Below are 21,730 nucleotides of genomic sequence, written 5' to 3' on the forward strand. Positions count from 1 at the left end.
CAGTGGTATTTGTCAAGGTTCGTCCCGAGCAGCTCCGTGACATGGGACTCCGTGCTCTACGGGCTGTTTCCTGGGACGCTCACTGAGACCAACATCAACTGCGCCTGGAGGACCATCAATGCGGTGAAAGACGCTCTTTGGTCTGCCCGCAACTTGCTGGTCTGCCAGCTGAAAGAACTGACCCCGACCGAGTGTTGCAGACTGGCGCACTCCAAGGTCCAGGACTACATGCTGAGGGACGCGCTAAAGCTTGGGGCAGCCGCTGCCAAGGCGCGGTGAGGAAAGTCCACCGTATGAAACCCCTCGTCCAGAATAGAAAAAAAAGGCCCTATCTGGTAACTGGGCCCAGCTGGCGCCTTCCCCAACTGGTCAGAGGGCCAACGGGGACTGTGCGGGAAGACGACGGCCGGGGTATTTTCTTTGTTTTGTTTTTTTTCTTCTTTGTTCTGTTTTTTTCCTTTAGTTGGTGTACGTACCCCCTGGGTAACCTGGAGCGGCTTGCATGACTGGGTAGGTGTATAAATGTTTTATTTTTTGTACATCCTATGAATGGACTTGTCGTCTAAGGAATGTGAGGGGGAGTTAAAATGGTTCGCGACTGGGAGGTGCAATTGTTTATTGCAAACCGAGCAGAGGTGTTCTGCAAAGTGGTGCCCAAGCCTCCACTTGGTTTCCCCAATGTAGAGGAAGCCACACTGGGTACAGGGGATACAGTATACTATATTGGCAGATGTGCAGGTGAACATCTGCTTAACATGGAAAGTCAACTTGGGGCCTGGGATGGAGGTGAGGGAGGAGGTGTGAGGGCAAGTGTAGCACTTCCCGCGGTTGCAGGGGAAGGTGCCGGGTGTGGTGGGGTTGGAGGAGAGTGTGGAGCGGACAAGGGAGTCACGGAGAGAATGGTCTCTGCGGAAGCCAGACAAGGGTGGGGATGGAAAATGTCTTGGGTGGTGGGGTCGGATTGTAGATGGTGGAAGTGTCGGAGGATGATGCGTTGTATCCGGAGGTTGGTGGGGTGGTATGTGAGGATGAGGGGGATTCTCTTAGGGCGGTTATTGCGGGGGCGGGGTTTGAGGGATGTGTTGCAGGAAATGTGGGAGACTCAGTCAAGGGCGTTCTCGACCACTGCGGGAGGGAAGTTGCGGTCATTGAATATCACGGCCATCTGGGATGTGTGGGAGTGGAATGCCTCATCCTGGGAGCCGATGCGGCAGAGGCGAAGGAATTGGGAATAGGGGATGGAATTTTTGCAGGGGGTGGGTGGGAGGAGGTGTATTCTAAGTAGCTGTGGGAGTCGGTGGGCTTGAAATGGACATCAGTTTCTAGTTGGTTGCCTGAGATGGAGACAGAGAGTTCCAGGAAGGTGAGAGATGTGTTGGATATGGCTCCAGTGAACTCTAGGTTGGGGTGGAAGGTGTTGGTGAAGTGGATGAACTGTTCGAGCTCCTCTTGGGAGTAAGAGGCGGCACCAATACAGTCATCAATGTAATGGAGGAAGAGGTGGGGTTTGGGGCCAGTGTAGGTGCGGAAGAGGGACTGTTCCATGTAACCTACAAAGAGGCAGGCACAGCTTGGGCCCATGCGGGTACCCATGGCCACCCCCTTTGTCTGTAGGAAGTGGGAGGAATCGAAAGAGAAGTTGTTGAGGGCGAGGACGAGTTCGGCTCGGCGGATAAGGGTGAAGGATGTTGTTGTTAATGGGTTTGAAAGGGTTAGTATTTGATTGATCACTGTAAGCACCACCCATTGTGATGATGTCATGCAAAATTAGTGGAAAAGTGAAATAGGATATAATGGAAGGCATACCCAAGGAGTTTTTTTTTCTATTAATGTAGAGCCTGTTCTTTTAATCTGTAAATAGTAGCAATGAGGCACTCTTCTTGTCAGACCTCAAGATAGCTACTATTGCATTATCAAGACCAGATAGCCCCTAAAGAAACCCCAAAGGGGAAAGAGAATCTTCTGTTCCCTGCTCATTCACTCAGTTTACAAATCCTTGGTAGTATCCACAAACTTTGGAGACCCATCAGTAATTATCTCTGCAAACTGAGGGAAATAAATTGTTATTCACCAGACAAAAGGTGAAATGCTCCTTAAAGAGTTGAAAGTATCTTTTAAAATTCAGCAACTTTGTCTAACTTTCCAATTCCTGAAGGACTGAGCTGCCAACAGCAACCTGGATTATTAATGATAGTTAATCTTGAAAGAAGCCAGACCACAATAATTGATTGGGCCTCCCTCCAATATCTTCATGCAGATATAGAAAAGTATGATGCTTAGCAGCTATTGGATTTGCAAGATATTCAAATGGCATCTCCAAGCACCAGAAGACAAAAATCCCCTGCAGATCATTTACTTTGTCCTATTGATAAGACACACAAATGCTTAAAAAAACAACATACATTGTGGAATTTAAACTATGCAATTTCTACTCAAACAAAAAAGGTTCGGGGATTTTATTGTTTCCTGTTAGGGTTTCATAAGTTAATACATTCATGATTACAGTGAAGCAACCTTACGATGCTCTGCATTATGAAAATATGTATTTTTTATTTAAATACAGACTTTCAGGAAACTGTGGGGGTGAAGTCCAAATGGGGTAAGCATCAATAAACCACATCCGTAATACCAAAGAAACACACTGTTTCTAGGTCTTAATTAGAAAATAAAAATATTGTGAAATGCTCTGCACACAGTGCAGATAGAAATTTTCACAAAACTAATTTCAAAAAAATCTTTTTGTGGGAAAGTCCTAACCAAATTTTGCTGCCGAGGAGACAATTTGAAAAATGAATACTGCACATTTTTTTCTGTTTTGTCCATTTATGTACCTCTCTTACTCTGGTAATTCATTCATATTAATACATTTTTTTCATAAATACTGTCTTTAGGTACCTTCAAACATAGCTGTACTAAACTATTTTAAGAATTTATTTTAAAACTGAATCCTTTTGTTTCATTTCTACGCTAAGTTTAAAGAGAACGTTAATAGACTACCTTGCTTCAAGGTTTGATAGATTATGCTGAGATGAACAGTGTGCAATATTGAAGTAAATCAACTTGAAAACTGAATCCTCCAACTGTAATCATACAATTCATGTGGCATAGACAGAGGTTATTCAGCCCATTGTGCCTGCACCGGTTCTATTACCGAACACCAATGTCCTCCATTTTTGTCATATCATTTATACCATTTCTATCCTTGTCAAGTTAATTTAAAACCCTCTCAAAGGCGCTAACAAGTCAACCTACGAAATACCCAGTCACAACTCTGTTCAGGTGCATCCTGTCCAACTTGTACAGATGCCACCTTCCCCACAGCCAGTTCCAGTCCTTGGGAATCTAAAGCCCTCCCTCAGACTCCATCCTTCCAGCCACATATTCATCTGCCTTAACCTCCTATTCCTGTACTCACTTGCTCATGGCACTGGGAGTAAAATGGAGATTACTACATTTGTGGCCCCACTTGCTAAATTCCTATATAGCTATGTAAATTCTGATTGCAAAACCACATCCTTCTTCTTATCAAAGTCACCAGTATCAAACTCTGTCACAACCTCTGTCTGTTCACCCTCACCTTGAAAAATGTTCAATAGCCTGTCTGTGATATCTTTGACCTGGCACCAGGAAGCAACATATCAGCTGGAGTCATGTTGACGGGCATAGAAATGTCAACTTTCCTTCCTTCTTCCTGGCGTTCTGTACAGTCAGGTTGCTTGTGGTGCCAAAAGATTAGCTGTGTCTGCACTTCATTGAGGAACCAGCATCCTCATTTACTTACAGAATGTAAATCCGATTTGTGAGCAAGACTTGAGGGATTCCTGCACCATCTGCCTGATTCACTTTGACTGTCTGGTGGTCAACCATTCCCTTCCTTCTTCCTGAACCATGCGCTGCGATGTGAACATTTCTTTAAACGTGCTATCCACTTAGCTGTCAGCCTTGTGGCATGTCAATTTCTCCAGCTACTGCCTGAGCTCTGAAGCTCAAAACACAAGTTTCTGCAGCTGAGAAATGGTAGGAACTGCCGATACTGGAGAATCTAAGACAACAAGGGGTAGAGCTGGATGAACACAGCAGGGCAAGCAGCATCAGAGGAGCAGGAAAGCTGACGATTTGGGTTGGACTCTTCATTTCTGAAGAAGGGTCCAGACCCGAAACACCAGCCTTCCTGCTCCGCGGATGCTGCTTGGCCTGATGTGTTCATCCACCTTGTTTTCTGCAGCTAAAAGCACTTTCTGCACACATGGTATCTCGGACACTGGTGGAGTTCATCGCTTCCCACATATGACAGTTCCCACATTCCACTTGGACAACTTGACCTGCCAGGTCTTAAACTTACTTAATCTTAATTACTTGCTTATTTATGTGCTTTAATTAAGGTTTTGAAGTTAATAAATATTTAACAGGGAAGCACTGCACAACTTAAAGCATGTGTGTTTGGATATGAATCATTGTAAAAATTCAAGTTAACAGCAACACAAATTTAAGTTGAAAATTAAAAATGGTGTATTATACTCCAAAGTACTGTAACTTTAAAGAACTGTCTACTCTGCATTATGTTATTTAGAATAATTTACCATCCAAAACAATCTAGCATAAAAATAAATCAACTTCAGCAATTATAGTTTTTAATTAAAATTTGTCAGGTACTTTAATGTATAAAATAACATAGAAGGAAATGAAAAACAATGTACAGATCAATCACGTTGCTTTTGGAGACTAAGACAGCAAAATCAGAACAGCTCAGGCATAACATACAAAGTTTCATCACAAGTTCAGGATGAATTTCCAAATGCATTTCCATTGTAATGAATATATTTTTCACTAAGTTAACAAATGTCCAATAAAGAAGCACCGTGTCATAGCTGCTGGGAAGGCACTTGCTGGAGAAAAAGATGTTTTTATACACACAATATGCAGAAGGCACTTTAATGGCATATTCCCATTGACTTTTTTTTGCTCTGCTAGCTCAAATTTCTGTTAGCACTAGAGCACAATCTTCTGGAATTCAGCCTAACTGAATCTTGGGTCATTGGCATTCCTTTGGCTTTCTAATACAGGACTCAACATAGAAAATGGAATATGGCACAGCAATGTTTTAAGACCTCAATTCACATTGAACTGTAAATGCTTTCAGCTATATATGAATGAAAACACAATGCATGATTTGAGGCTCTGCAATAAATAAACAATTTGCTTTAGTAGCCCAAGGGGGCTTTTGTAGCTAAGCATGTTGATACTGTCCTTCTGTGGCTGTAAAGAAGTCCTCCAGAATACTCTGTAAATATTCAAATGTCGGTCTATCTTCTGGAACCTTTTTCCAGCAACTCATCATTATATTATAGAGTTCGTCTGGGCAATGGTCGGGACATGGCATTCGATATTCACGTTCTAAGTTACGAATCACTTCGGGGTTGCTCATTCCTGGAAAAACAGAAATGTAGCCAATAAATACCAATAACAGTAACTGCTCCAGCATCTGTATTCACACTCTGCATATCTCTAATCATATTTCATGTATTTAATCATTGAATGAAAGTTGAAAATTTAACCCAGGAAAAGTGGTCCTGTGGTGGGCTGGCCTTCTGTCTGTATTCTGTTCGTACCTATCTTGGCATTGAGCTAAATCCAATGGATTTTCAATGCACTGCATTGCAATTTCATTCAGGGTAGTTGGAGGGGACTTGGGGTGGGGGCAGTAGTGGTAAACAGGCAGGTCCAACTGGCCAAAAAATCCTGCCCTCAAAAGCCCTGAGTTCACAGGACTGCCATCTCTTCATTTGGGTCAAGTGTGAAAAATGAAAATTGGAGATAATAGTGTTAAACAAGGAGTAAGTAACTCTCCAGTCCTATACTACACAAAATAGTTTCACAAATTGTCTGCAGCAAACTGGCACACCTCACTGGCATACTTTAGTTTTTCAATTCACTCTAGTACATTATTTGTTTTACTGTACTTAATGCTGTAAAAAAAATGTGAAACTTAACATACTTATTTTAAATATTGCATTGCATTAGGAAGTGGTGGTTTGTGGGTTCCCACCTGTCACTCCTATTGCAGTGGGGGAAATTGTTCATTAATTATTTGTTGATATTGGTAGCTGAATGACAGCATTTTAGACAATGATCTAAGCACTCAGTTCAGAATATTCTATTTTCTCAAGAACATAATGAAATGTGAAATAAGAAACAACCATTTGGCCCATCAAAATTCATTAAACTCAATGGTCTGTATTTTCATCAAGCAGGACCCTGCAACAGGAATGAAGTCACACAATTTCTAGGGTTACTGTATTCCCAAACTATCAGCATTTGAATTGATTAATATCTAGTAGTAATTTCCAATGTATGCCTTAAGACTGGGGTTGGAATTTTCCCCATTTGAAGTTAAAACTTGGAGGATTATGTGCTGGGTGGCCAAATATCCACCAGGGCTGAGTTATCTCACAGGATCATGCACTTCTCAGCTCATTCCCCACATTGGCAACATGCTGCTTCAGTTACTCAGCAAGTCGCACGGTGAGCAATTCTCACTTTGGCTGGGACCTTCTGAGATTCAAGGCTCTCATGGCAAATTGAAAGGCATTTTGGACACCACTTCAGATGCTGCAAGCCATAAGGATCACAGTTACCTGAGGTGCTCACCATTAAACTAAACACCTGACAGAAGGCTAAATTGGCTCCAAGGTTTATGATCGCGTATTCCTGGACAATGTTTCTGACCAGAGGTGAGTCCTCTTCCTGGGTGACTAGATGTGATGGCTATCTCAAAAGACGTTTTCGGCCTTGCTAGAGATTGCAGCATGGATCAATCCTGTGGCTTCACTAAAGTGTGACAGATGACAGTGCCAAAACAAGGTGAATAACCTCCTATGCTTTTTTAAAAAAAAATTCAAAGGATGTGGGCATCGCAGGCTAGGCCAGCATTCATTGCCCATCCCTAATCTCCCAGAGGACAGTTCAAAGTCAACTACATTATAGTGGGTCTGGAGTCACATGAAGGCCAGACTAGGTAAGGATTTCTTGTTTCCTTCCTTAAAGGACATTAGTGAACCAGATGGTCTTTTTTTTCCTGACAATCAACAATGGTTTCTGGTCATCATTAGACTTTTAATTCCAGATTTTCAGTGGATTCAATTTCTACCATTTGCGATGGTGGGATTTGAACCCCGATCCCAAGAAAATTACATGGGTCTCCAAATTAATAGTCTAGCAATAATACTACTTGGCCATCGCTTTCCCAATAAAGGAGTTCTACGAAGGAAAACAACATCATCCTTTCTCTGAGACTCCACAGTCTCAGAGCCATCACTCACTCTAACTCTGACACTGCACTAAATCCCACCAAGGGTGGTGGACTGCATGCCTCAATATCACATGCAACATGTCCACTGAAGGACTTACACCCATCACATCCTCAAAAAAATTAACCCTTCCCACCTTCTGCTCTTCCTGCCCACTACCTGCAAATGCCTCACCATTTTAAACGGCTATGCATGATCACAAGCTGATCTTGCACCCATTTCCATCATACACAAGACTTCTCATTCTCACATTATGGGCCAGGCTTTCCTGCAATCTGCTGATGAAGGCCAAGATCAACAGAGGAACATAAGAGCTAAGAGCTAGGAGCAGGAGAGCTCCTAGACCAACTGAAGAGTGGTAGACAACAAGCTCCTCACACCATTTTTGTATGCATACAGTTTTGGTCCACTTAAGGAAGAGTGTAAACGTGTGAGGTCAGTTTAGAGAAGGTTTTTTAGATTAATTCCAGTGATGAAAACTTAGCTTAAAAGAAGATATTGAGTGATTTAGGCCTATCCTTGCTACAGTTTAGAAGTATGAAAGATCTAATTGAGATATGTAAGATGCTAAAAGGAATTGACCAATTAGACTCAGTGGATGTTTCTCCTTGAGGGATAATCTAGAATAAGGTATCATAGATTGGCAAATTTAAACAGAAATGAGGAGGAATTACTTCTCTCAAAGGGTTGTGAATTTGTAGAACTCATTACCCCACAGTATGGTGGATGCTGGGACACAAAATAAATTTAAGGAGGAGATGGACAGATTGTTAGTAATAATGGTGTGACCATCAAGCAGGTGTGCCAGTGAACCTTGGTAGACTGAAACAACGGAATTAGGAGCCCAGAGATAGTAGGAACTGCAAATGCTGGAGAATCTGAGATAACAAGGTGTAGAGCTGGATGAACACAGCAGGCCAAGCAGCATCAGAGGAGCAGGAAGGCTGATGTTTCGGGCCTAGACGCTTCATCAGAAATGGGGGAGGGGAAGAGGGTTCTGAAAGAAATAGGGAGAGAGGGGGAGGCAGATAGAAGATGGATAGAGGAGAAATTAGGTGGAAATTCCTGCAACCAGATGTTCACCTGCACATCTGCTACTGTGGTATACTGCATTCCCTGTTCCCATTGTGCCTCTTCTACATCGGGGAGCCAATCGGAGGCTTAGGGACCTCTTTGCAGAACACTTACACTTGGTTCGCACTAAACAGCTGCACCTCCCAGTCACAAACCACTTCAACTCCCCCTCCCATTCCACAGAAGACATGTCCATCCTGAGCCTCCTGCAGTGCTACGATGATGCTATCCGAAGGTTGCAGAAACAGCAACTCATATTCCGCTTGGGAACCTTGCAGCCCAATGGTATCAATGTGGACTTCACAAGCTTCAAAATCTCCCCTCCCCCTACCGCATCCCAAAACCAGCCCAGCTCGTCCTCACCTCCCTAACCTGTCCTTCCTCCCATCTATCCCCCACCCCAGCTCAAGCCCCAACCCCATCCCAACCCCTACCTACTAACATCATTCCGCCCCCATGACCTGTCCGTCCTCCCTGAACTGAACTATCTCCTCCCTACCTCCCCACTTACACTCACCTTTGCTGGCTTCATCCCCCGCCTCTTTGAAGGGTCTGTGTCCTCTCCACCTATCTTCTCTTCTAGCCATCTTCTATCTGCTTCCCCCTCTCTCCCCATTTATTGCAGAATGCCCTTCCCCATTTCTGAAGAAGGGTCTAGGCCCGAAACATCAGCCTTCCTGCTCCTCTGATGCTGCTTGGTCTGCTGTGTCCATCCAGCTCTACACCTTATTATCTCTTATATAGGAGTCTATCATGTTCTCAACATGAAGATGACTATGGTATGCAAATACATGGAAAAAATGGAGGCTGCTTTGGAAACCAGGTCCAGCTGTATATTCCATGTTTGCCAGTTATACACAGTAGCCTGGGTTCTAACACTTTAAATATGGGCATTCACATTAATGTCAAGATAAGAGGGGGCCGAGGTATTCAAGTTGTGCCTCTTCTATTTGGGGAGGCAGACTAGTGTCAGCCAGAACCAACAGACCAACAGACACACACCCCAGTAACTTCTTCTCTAAAGACTCTAGTGGTGTGTCCTGCCGCTCCAGCTTCCCCGGCTTGTAACCACAACGCTTAGAGCAGGTCAAGCCATGGACGCTGAGCCAGCATTTAGGCAGGACACTCTCAGCAAAGTTAAAGGTCAAAAGCTTTTTGTGGTCAATCACCCAAATCTTCAAAGTTACCACAGTATAGCAGGCTGTCTTCAACCCATTGCAGTGTGTTAGGTGAGGAGGAGGGGGAGGGCAAATGAGATTTAAAGACACAACAGTGGTTCAATCAATGTGAAAAGGCAATGTTTTTGTAAATGTATTTCCCTTGTCCTATTTCTAAGCCTGCTACAATATCACATTGTCATAATAGAACTGGGTTAATTGAAGCCTAGGGGAGAACATGCAAACTCCCCACAGACTGTTGCCCAAGGCTGGAATTGAATCTGTGTCCTTGGCACTGCATGGCAGCAGTGCTAATCACTGAGCTACCATGCCACCCCAATCTAGTCCAATCAGGGAACCCTGGCTGACAAATAAGAACAGGAGTGTCAGACATCATGTTCACTCCGAAATCTGGCTTCTGAGGGACCTGGATCAATGTCAAGGACTCTCCACATGTAAATAAAGGGTGACTTTGTGACAGGATACTGGCCTCTGTGGAGTTATTCAGTTCTGTACTCAATCCCTGGATAGTATATGGTCCAGCCCTAGCAACTAACTGTGGTAGCACCCACTGACTGACTAGATTCCAACTTCATTCTACTAAATACTCTTCCCCATTGACTTTCACACACCAACTTTCTCTTCAAGCATTAGCATTATATTTGCCACATTATCTACTGGCACATTCTGCACCTCGAAAGTTAACACAGCATCATGCAGTGCCCCAATCCCTCTTGACTATTGTATGTTTTTTTTACTGTTTGCTATTGACACAGGCTGCCTGCCTTTTTCTGGATGCTTAAATTTCTCTCTGTGCAAAAGCACCTCCTCTGACCCAGAGTCTGCTGGCTGCCTCTGCCTACATACGATAGAAAAATTAATGTCTGAGCCTGTTGATGCCACCTAGGTCAACTGATGTTCTGAGGCCGATCCGTTGCCAACACTCAATTGGGTGGGAGGAGGGTTTGGGGCACACTGCCCCCAGTAACCTTGGGGGCCCTAGCTGTAGTTGTAGCAGCTTCATTTAAAAGTAAAAAGGAGGAAGATGGCACATTCACAAGCTCACCCAGACTCGAGGTGGAGGACCTGACTCAACTGGTACACAGTTTGTTTTCGCAGTTGAGATTTGATAGGAGCGGGTTCCTCAACTGATGATAAGTAAATTTGGAAGGGGAAGTAAATATGGCAAGTTATTTAATTAGCAAGATGCAAATAGGCTTTGTGCCACCTAACAGTATGAAACTGATCTTCATTTTTGTGGAAAAAGGACTTAATTGCAAAGGTTTTTCTCTATGGTGAGAAATTACTGCTCAAATTCTCACAGCATTAAACCCTCATAGTCACCATTATTTTCACTATCTCAGGGAGGGGAAAGTCATGCTAAGTGATCCTAATTTTCTGTTACATCATAAATAGCACCATGTACTGGGTGGACCGAATGACTACTTTCCATGCTATTTATCCGATGTCATGCAATGGAGCTAAAGTGAGTGAAGTGCACTAAACATCAATGTCTAAATCATATCAGTTAATTATATTTCCTGCAGAGAACAGGTCTTAACTTTTAAAGATAGAAATTAGATAGGTTTGTATTGATATGACACCTTCCATGACCACAGGACGTCTTGAAGCACTTCATGGCCAAAAAATACTTCTGAAATGTTATCTTCTGAAGTGCAATTTTGAAGTGAAATCACAGAGCAAACTACCACAAACACCAATGTGGTAATGACCAGATATCTTATCTTAGTAATGGTGCATTAAGTAGTAAATACTGGCCAGGATCATTTTCTTATGCTTTATCAAAATAGCGTCATAGGATCATTTACATCCACCCAAGGAGGCAGATGGGACCTCATCTAACATCTCAATATAAAGACAACACCTTCAACAAGGCAGCATATCCTCAGCGCTGTATTGAGCATCATCCTTAACTTTTGTGTTCAAGCTAAACTTGTATTGCGACAAAGGTTCAGAAGAGATCTGTTGGAGGCATTCACAATTACAGGTATAAGGAATTTTAATAAGGTTTCCCAGAATCATAGAATGGTTGCAGCAATTAGAGGGATAAATGATTAACAGGCACTGGCAAAACAAAAAGGTGATTGTGGGATATAACACAGTGTGGAGCTGGAGGAACACAGCAGGCCAGACAGCATCAGAGGAACAGGAAAGCTAACGTTTCAGTTCGGGACTCTTCTTCAGAAACAAGGATTTCTGAAGAAGAGGCCCGACCCAAAATGTCGAATCTCCTGCTCCTCTGATGCTGCCTGGCCTGCTACATTCCTCCAGCTTCGCACTGTTATCTTTGACTCCAGCATCAGCAGTTCTTACTATCTCTAGGTGATTGTGGAAGTTTATTTTGTTAATATAAATGTATGGTAGCTTATTATGACATTAGATGCACTATGAAAAATTCCTGTGAAAAGCAAATCAATATAAACTCCCATAAAGAGACATGATGAATACCTGAAATGGAAAAAGAAAGGAATTTGGAAATGGATTTGGAAATGAGACGAAGTAAAGAGATATTAGACACAGTTATCACTGGTTATGATGAGTTAAAGGTCTCCCCTGAGCTGTAAAATTACATGCACAACCAGTTATTTGTTGAATCACGTACTGCATATTTGCATGTGGACTATAGCATTCCATGTTTCTGAGGAAGCCAGAGCTTTATACCAGAAGTCTTTATACATCCATTTACACACTTCGAACCATGGCCTGTCAGAATCATACGGCTCCATCTAGAAACTGAGCAACATATCAAAACATGCAATCGTTTTTGAAAGTGCAGTTTAAGCTCTAAGTGGCGTTAACGTGACATTGCCAGCTTAAGCCACCTATTTACTAAGTGTCATTAGGATTGGTATTGAGCTACTCAGTAATACTTATACAGACTGAATGCATGCTGTCACTGTTATCATTTAAATGTAAAAAGAATCCCACATTAGGCGTCTAAAAATCCAGATGTCCAGTGCAATTTCTACACTACCTGGATATGGCACTCTTCCATACGTTACAATCTCTGTTAAAAGTATTCCAAAGGACCAGACATCAGACTTAATTGTAAATGTGCCATAATTAATAGCCTCTGGTGCTGTCCATTTGATTGGGAACTTGGCACCTGTGACAAAAAGAAAATAAAAAAAACGTAAAAATTATTTTTCTTGCTACAAACTTTCACCATTACTTTCCTGAAGTTTTTGACTTATTAGTTCTGCATCATGCTCAGGACTCAGGAGCAAGTGTTGGTGACTATTGAACCAGCTGCTCCAAAGTTTGTCCTTTAAGTAAAAGTGACTGGATATCAAACAAGTTTGAGAAAATATCCCCTCCATAGTGAGTGCATTGCATCTACAAACTTGAGAATATTAATAAGCATAAGCGAGAGACACAGATATGTTCCTGGTCTGAATGGCTCAGTTAGACACCAGAAATGAACCTGACCCACTGAAGCACAAGGAGTTTTTGTATTTAATAAAAATAAATAGCAACCATCCTCTCATTGAAAAATGTTTTTCATTTTATTAGAAGGAATCATCAACTACACAGTGTGTGTGCATCTGATAAGCTGAAACACTTGAAGTGCTGTTTTTCTTCCAAAATTTCCCAAGTACAAGTAAGGTCTTGAGTCAGATTAATATAGACACAGTTACATAAACTTCAGCTTTAACTCTAAACAATCCAACATCCATACAAAATTCTTTGACATATCAATAGCCCAGAGCAGTGGTGAAAAATGAAAATGGGGAAGTAGAGTTAACAAGAAGTAGAGTTACTGAGGAAAAGAGAATAGTAGGGATTTCAAAAATGGGGAAAACAGAAAGGATGCCAAGTATATCATGAGCATTCTATTCATTCAAAGGCCTAGGAACATATATCCCATTGAAAGTGTGAATATAAAACAAAGCCTTACCTTCTCGCGCTGTGTATTCATTATCTATAAGCCTTGCAAGACCAAAGTCTGCAATTTTACAGATTAAAGTATCTGATACTAGAATATTGGCAGCTCGCAAGTCCCTGTGGATGTAATTTTTCTTTTCAATGTATGCCATCCCCTCTGCAATCTGAAAAATTGACATTCCAGTATTTAAAAATTGATAATGAATGAAATACTAATTCTTAAAATCACGTGTTCTCAATGCTTGTCTTGATGGACCGCCAGACTTAAGATAATCTTCTTTCAATCTCACATGCTGTCATACCCATCCAAATCCCTTCACTGCAAACCAAATATACCAATGAATTAAACCATCCAATTCACATTCTGGTTCTGTAAAATCCAATCCACCATGTTGACCAAACTAAATGGAACACAAAGCCTCCCCCACATCCACAAACTTGGTCAAAGCCTACTTCTACAGTATGTGTTTGAATTCAGGGTAAATATAACAAAGGTAGTTTTCCACAAACAATTTTATATAAATTTCTCAAGTCTTCAATAATGTAAAAATGATGCGTACTTCAGAAAATTACAATGTTCTCGAACTCCTGTTACCTGGATCACTTCTTTCCAAATATAGTGCTATGCAGACTTATTCAATGCCATTATAATTCTTGCTCTAAATCACAAGGAATCTCGTTCAGTTTTTTCAACAAGATTTTTGTGTGCCATGACTTGACCTACCTACTGTTTACAGCTGGGACTATGCCTCAACATTCCAGCACAATCTTCTGACCATATTTTCTGATGAATCTCAATGTATTGTACCATTCCAAGTGTACCAAAATTCCCTTCCGAACAGCTCTATGGGGGTGCCTTCATCACAAAAAGGCAACTCACCTTGGTCATCTTAAGGGCAATGAGGGATAGTTAATAAATGCTAGCCTTACCAGCAATGCTTACAGGTGAGCATAGTCATTTTATAAATGATAACCCACAAAACAAATATCTGAAAGAGCCAGGTTCTTATGTGACAGTTGTCTTGAAGCTTATTTCTATGACTACCTACTTATATGGTTTTGGCATCACTGACTAGCACACATTTTGGCTTTGTGTTTACTGATCTAACTATGCATTATGAACACTTCATACATTGTGGTGTCATGCGATTGTTTTAAAGGTATAGGCCTGTTTGGTGTTTGATTTGTGCCAGATTAGAATACTCAAATCCCACAGAAGAATAGAAAGGAACTGCTGTACTACGGCCACAAAAACAGAAGTTGCTGCAAAAGCTCTCAGGACTCAGGAAGGGCCACCAGGCCTGAAACTTTAACTCTGATTTTTCTTCACAGATACTGGCATGCTGAGCTTTTCCAGCAACTTCTGTTTTGTTCCTGATTTACAGCATTTGCAATTCTTTCAGTTTTTAAATGTACTATGGCCTTGGCCACAAGTATTTCCTCTTCACACATGATTCCCAATAAATCTGCTGTTGTACGTACTGCTGGAACTTCATTCATGACCTATTCAATTGTAGGATATTCTAAGAACTGGGACATAACACCACACCTTTCCTGCAACTTTGCAATAAGAGGACGTAAGTACAGTTACTGCATAGTTATTTCAGCATTCAGAGACCTATGAAGTTGTTTCTTATTGACTTTTCAATCCAATAGTAGCATTCTGGATGTGAGATTGCTCGCTGAGCTGGAAGGTTAGTTTTCAGACGTTTTGTCACATTCTAGGTAACATCATCAGTGAACCTCCGACGAAGCGCTGGTGTTATGTCCCACTTTCTATTTATAAATAGAAAGTGGGACATTACACCAGCACTTCGACGGAGGCTCACTGATGATGTTACCTAGAATGGTGACGAAACGCCTGAAAACTAACCTTCCAGCTCAGCAAGCAATCTCACATCCAGAACCTAAAACTGAGCTACAAAGCTTCTCAAAACTCGCTACCAATAGTAGCATGTTTAAAAAAAACTTTTCATCCTGTGGCACAAATGCCTGGGCTCCACTCAGCAATCCGATGGGGTATTACATTAGAAAAGCCAATTAGCTAAAGAACTATATTTGACAGAAGTGAGAAAGAAAAAGTGAATTTTAAAGAAGTCCTCCAAGGACAAGTTTGATTTGAAAAGATAAAGTAGAGTTTAAGGAGAGCATGCCAGGCAGTGCATCTGTGGGAACTGTAGGAAATGCTGTTAACGATTAAGTCAGTGACATGAACAGTGGGAGACTGCACAAGACAGACAGACAGAGTGAAAATTCCAGGAGGTGACAGAGGCAGAAATGGGCTGACAGGTGGGGAATTTATTTAAGACCGTAACACATAGGAGCAGAAATTAGGCCATTCGGCCCATCGGGTCTGCTCTGCCATTCAATTATGGATGATAAGTTCCTCAACCCCATTCTCCTGCTTTCTCCCCTTAACCCTTTTAGTCCCCTTGATAATCAAGAACTTATCTATCTCAGTATTAAATGTACTCAATGACCTGGCCTCCACAGCCTTCTGTGGCAATGAATTCCATAGATCCATCACTCTCTGGCTGAAGAAGTTTCTCCTTATCTCCTATCTAAAAGGTCTTCCCTTTACTCTAAGGCTGTGCCCTTAGGTCCTAGGCTCTCCTACTGATGGAAGCATCTTCCCAACATCCACTCTGTCCAGGCCATTCAGTATTCTGTAAGTTTCAATTAGATCCCCCCCTCATCCTTCTAAACTCCAATGAGGACAGTCCCAGAGTCCTCAAACATTCCTCATATGTTATGCTTTCCATTCCTGGGACCATTCTCATGAACCTCCTCTGAACCCACTCCAGGGCCAGTACATCCTTCCTGAGATATGGGGCCCAAAACTGCACACAATACTCCAAATGTGGCTTGACCAGAGCCTTATAAAGCCTCGGTGGTATATCCTTGTGTTTATATTCAAGTCCTCTCAAAATAAATGCCAACATTGCATCCTGACTACTGATTCAACCTGCAAATTTACCTCAAGAGAATCCTGGGCGAGAACTTGCAAGTCTCTTTGCACTTCAGACTTCTGAATTTTCTCCTCATTTAGAAAATAGTCCATGTTTTTATTCTTCCTACCAAAGTGCATGGCTTCACACTTTCCCATGTTATACTCCACCTGCCACTTCTTTGCCCACTCTGCCAACCTATCTAAATCCTTCTGCAGCATCCCCACCTCCAAATACCACATGTCGCTCCACCTATCATTGTATTGTCTGCAAACTTAGCCTGAATGCTAACAGTTCCTTCATCTCGATCATGAATGTGTAAAATGAAAAGTTGTGGTCCCAACACGGACGCTTGCAAAACACCACTTGTCACCGGCTGCCATCCTGAGGAACACTTCTTTATCCCCACTCTCTGATTTCTGCCAAACAGCCAATCTTCTATCCACGCTAGCACCTTTCCTCTGACACCCTGGGCCCTTATCTTACTTAGCAGCCTCTTGTGAGGCATTTTATCAAAGGCCTTCTTGAAGTCCAGGCAGATAACATCTATTAGCTCTCCTTGGCCTACCCTGATCGTTAATTCCTCAAAGGATTCTAGCAGATTTGTCAGGCATGACCACCCCTTGCTGAAACCATGCTGACTTTGCTCTACTTTACCATACACTTCCAAATATTCAGAAATCTCATCCTTTACTATGGATTCGAAAATTTTACCCACAACCGAGGTTAGGCTAATCGGCCTGCAATTTTCTGTCTTTTGCCTTACTCCCTTTCTAAACAGAGGTGTTCCGTTAGCAATTTTCCAGTCCTCTGGGACCCTCCTTGACAACCGTGACTCCTGAAAGATCACCACTAACGCTTCCACTATCTCCTCAGCTATCTCCTTTAGCACTTTGGTATGTAGTCCACCTGGTCCAGGCGATTTATCCACCTTCAGGCCAATCAGTTTTACTAGCACCTGTTCCTTAGTGATGGCCACCCTACTCAGCTCGTACCCTGATTCTATTGAATTTTTGGGAGATTACTCATGTCTTCCACCATGAAAACTGTCAAAAGTAATTATTCAGTTCCCCAGCCATTTCCTTGTTCCCCACAACTATCTTGCCATTGCCATTGTCCAGTGGTCTAATGTCCACTTTTGCCTCTCTTTTGCCCTTTATATATCTAAAGAAACTCTTACAGTCTTCATTTATATTACTGGCTAGCTTGCTGTCATATTTAATCTTCTCCCTCCTTATTTATTTTTTGTTGCCTTCTGTAGGTCTTTGTAAGCTTCCCAGTCCTCTGGTTTCCTACTGCCCTTCGCCACATTATATACTTTCTCTTTTGCTTTTATGCTATCCCTGATTCCTTAGTCAGCCATGGTTGCCTCATCCTACCTGTACCAACTTCTTTTTCCTAGGGATGAATTTTTGCTGTGTCTCCTGAATTACTCCCAGAAACTCCTGCCATTGCTGTCCCACTACCTTTCTGCTCGGCTCCTCTTCCAGTCAATTCTGCCCAGTTCTTTCCTCATATCTCGGTCGTCACCTTTATCAGCTGTAATACCATTATCTCTGATTCTAACTTCTCCCTCTCAAATTGCAGAGTAAATGCTATCATTTTATGATCAGTGCCTCCTAAGGGTTCCTTTACCCTAAGCTCCTTTATCAAGTCTGCCTCATATTTATGTGAATATGTTTTATTGTCTGTTGAACAAACACAGAAGTTGCTAGAAAAGCTCAGCAGGTCTGGCAGCATCTGTGAAGAAAAGATCAGAGTTAACGTTTCGGGTTCTGAGACCCTTCCTCAGAAAGTCAGGCCATTTGCCAATTCATCAGTGAAAGTATTTCAATCTGAATTGACCAAGGCATGGATCAGGATTTCAGAGAAAAACAGGCTAAAATGTAGGCAGAAACAGACTGCATTAAAAAAGGACAAAGTAGGCAATTTTTCTGATGGAGAAAATAAGGAATTGGAAATTTAACTTGGGCATTGAATAGGGAACCAAGATTACAAAGAGTTTAATTCAGCCTGGAAGCTAAGATTTATCTATCGTGTCAAGCAGAAATCCTCCTGCACTGGCATAAATAGCTTTTTCTCATGTTCAGCACCTTTCAAGATCACAAAAAAACAATTTAATTGGTCAATCACTTTATTGCTGCTTGTGAATTTTGCCATTTGAAAACTTACTGCTGTGATGCCTACATAAGGGATACCTTTCTTTAAAAATATCTTTGTAAAATTGTCTTAAAGCTCATTGTAGTAGTTACTGTTTTTCAACCTCTTCCAGAACATTGCTGTGACTGCTGTTATTTACAGCAAAAGGAACATTATTCCTTACTATAATTCAAAATCCACAATAGCTTATGATAGATTGTTAAAAACTCATCCTGTTTAAAGGAGCTTTGCTGTTGCCACAGCAATCAATTCGATGAGTACAATGTGTACAGGTGTTCCACATTTTGGAGTGTCAACCCTGAGAACTCTGGCACTCTATAAAACTTGTGCAAATTATTCCCCAAATCTTAAACAGAAAGATGTCTGTATTAAAGTGTGAAGCTGGATGAACACAGCAAGCCAAGCAGCATCTCAGGAGCACAAAAGCTGACGTTTCGTGCCTAGATCCTTCATCAGAGAGGGGGATGGGGTGAGGGTTCTGGAATAAATAGGGAGAGAGGGGGAGGCGGACCTAAGATGGAGAGAAAAGAAGATAAGTGGAGAGGAGAGTATAGGTGGGGAGGTGGGGAGGGGATAGGTCAGTCCAGGGAAGACAGACAGGTCAAGGAGGTGGGATGAGGTTAGTAGGTAGGAAATGGAGGTGCAGCTTGGGGTGGGAGGAAGGGATGGGTGAGAGGAAGAACAGGTTAGGGAGCAGAGACAGGCTGGGCTGGTTTTGGGATGCAGTGGGGGGAGGGAAGAGCTGGGCTGGTTTTGGGATGCGGTAGGGAAAGGGGAGATTTTGAAGCTGGTGAAGTCCACATTGATACCATTGGGCCGCAGGGTTTCCAAGCGGAATGTGAGTTGCTGTTGCTGCAACCTTCGGGTGGCATCATTGTGGCACTGCAGGAGGCCCATGATGGACATGTCATCTAAAGAATGGGAGGGAGAGTTGAAACGGTTCGCGACTGGGAGGTGCAGTTGTGTATTGTGAACTGAGCGGAGGTGTTCTGCAAAGCGGTCCCCAAGCCTCCGCTTGGTTTCCCCAATGTAGAGGAAGCCACACCGGGTATAATGGATACAGTATACCACATTGGCAGATGTGCAGGTGAACCTCTGCTTAATATGGAAAATCATCTTGGGGCCTGGGATAGGGGTGAGGGAGGAGGTGTGGAGGCAAGTGTAGCACTTCCTGCAGTTGCAGGGGAAAGTACTGGGTGTGGTGGGGTTGGAGGGCAGGGTTGGAGATGTCTGTATTACTTGATTTCTTCTCCTCAAGGCATTTTTTTTTAAATGTGCTTATCACAGTGGAAAATGGAAGCGATGAATTCATTTCCTCTGTTGATCTCACGATTGATAGGAAGTCATAATAAAGCAGCAACAGAATCAGCCTTTTCTGACAGACCACCATTTCCTAAATTTGTAACTTATCTTACTGACAGCAGACATCTAATTTTGGCAACATTGTAAACTGTAGGTAGATTAACTCTTTATGTAGAGCAGTACATTGAATAATTGTGATAGTGTACATTGAAACTACCCTTTTTAATCAATTCAAGGAGGATTATGATAATATTCTTTCACTACTTTCTCACATAATGTAAGCCTGTTTAAATCAGTCATTCACTACAACAGTGGGTGCTTGTCTCTCACTCCCATCTTCCTCCAACTACTCACAGCTGTCGTAGTGTACTGATTTGAACTGACTCTCACACCTACTCTCCACTCGCAGAAACTCAAAACAGACCAAACATCTTACATGACAATAAAATGTGAGGCTGGATGAACACAGCAGGCCCAGCAGCATCTCAGGAGCACAAAAGCTGACGTTTCGGGCCTAGACTCCTCATCAGAGAGGGGGATGGGGAGAGGGTTCTGGAATAAATAGGGAGAGAGGGGGAGGCGGACCGAAGATGGAGAGAAAAGAAGATAGGTGGAGAGGAGAGTATAGGTGGGGAGGGGATAGGTCAGTCCAGGGAAGACGGACAGGTCAAGGAGGTGGGATGAGGTTAGTAGGTAGGAGATGGAGGTGCGGCTTGGGGTGGGAGGAAGGGATGGGTGAGAGGAAGAACAGGTCAGGGAAGCAGAGACAGGTTGGACTGGTTTTGGGATGCAGTGAGTGGAGGGGAAGGGCTGGGCTGGTTGTGTGGTGCAGTGGGGGGAGGGGACGAACTGGGCTGGTTTTGGAATGCGGTGGGGGAAGGGGAGATTTTGAAGCTGGTGAAGTCCACATCGATACCATTGGGCTGCAGGGTTCCCAAGCGGATCCCTTCCTAACACCCCAAGCCGCACCTCCATCTCCTACCTACTAACCTCATCCCACCTCCTTGACCTGTCCATCTTCCCTGGACTGACCTATCCCCTCCCCACCTCCCCACCTATACTCTCCTCTCCACCTTCAGTCCGCCTCCCCCTCGCTCCCTATTTATTCCAGAACCCTCACCCCATCCCCATCTCTGATGAAGGGTCTAGGCCCGAAACGTCAGCTTTTGTGCTCCTGAAATGCTGCTGGGCCTGCTGTGTTCATCCAGCCTCACATTTTATTGTCTTGGATTCTCCAGCATCTGCAGTTCCCATTATCACTCACCAAACATCTTACATATGTGACTTAACTAAATATACTGGGCTAAAAGAAAATATCGTGCTCAAATCGCCCAGAATTGTGACTACATGGATTGTTAAAAGACACAACCTTAAAAATCTTATGAATGCCTTACACCTGGGAAGCAGGAAATTGCCAATCACCAATCACAAATAGGAAATGATCTTGGGGTCCTGTTCCTTACAGACTATTAGGCCTAACAAGCCTATCCATTTTGTGACATCAACCTCATTTTATCATCTTCTGACCACACCAAGCCATCCACTCTCATATTGATTATATAGTGGGCTTAGTGAGATGATAGGTCTAGCACAAAGCCACGACTTACTTTCTCCTAAACCACCTCATATTGTTGATGAAGCTTCAACATGTAACCCATTATTAGTCCCCAGTACGGTTTTCCAATTCATTCCGTTTAACAGAAAGTGCAGGAAATGTAAATTTGCCGGTTTTTCGATAGACACTAGTTGACTATTCTGTGTGCTTCCAGGATATTGTTTATCATTTTTATTTCAGAATTCGAGAAACCACAGTATTTTAATAGTTTTCTGTTTCAACTCAGCTGATCAACAAGTCTGGCTCCCAGGTTCAAGGGAA

At 42.7% G+C, this 21,730-nt stretch overlaps 1 protein-coding gene across 4 annotated transcripts in view; it reads right to left on the reverse strand.

Annotated features, from left to right (window-relative positions):
* Positions 1 to 4,652: 4,652 nt before the first annotated feature.
* si:ch73-340m8.2 (proto-oncogene tyrosine-protein kinase LCK) overlaps positions 4,653 to 21,730 on the reverse strand; it is a 136,424-nt gene continuing 119,346 nt past the window's right edge. For all 4 annotated transcript variants that reach the window (XM_048530684.1, XM_048530685.1, XM_048530683.1 and 1 more), the window contains exons 11-13: positions 13,458 to 13,608; positions 12,534 to 12,665; positions 4,653 to 5,427 (exon numbers count right to left, since the gene is read on the reverse strand). In XM_048530684.1, coding sequence (XP_048386641.1) covers positions 5,228 to 5,427; positions 12,534 to 12,665; positions 13,458 to 13,608 — 483 coding nt within the window. In that variant the 3' untranslated portion in view covers positions 4,653 to 5,227. The remainder of the gene's footprint in view (positions 5,428 to 12,533; positions 12,666 to 13,457; positions 13,609 to 21,730) is intronic.

The sequence above is a fragment of the Stegostoma tigrinum genome, chromosome 4, assembly GCF_030684315.1.
Source record: "Stegostoma tigrinum isolate sSteTig4 chromosome 4, sSteTig4.hap1, whole genome shotgun sequence".
Lineage (NCBI taxonomy): Eukaryota > Metazoa > Chordata > Chondrichthyes > Orectolobiformes > Stegostomatidae > Stegostoma > Stegostoma tigrinum.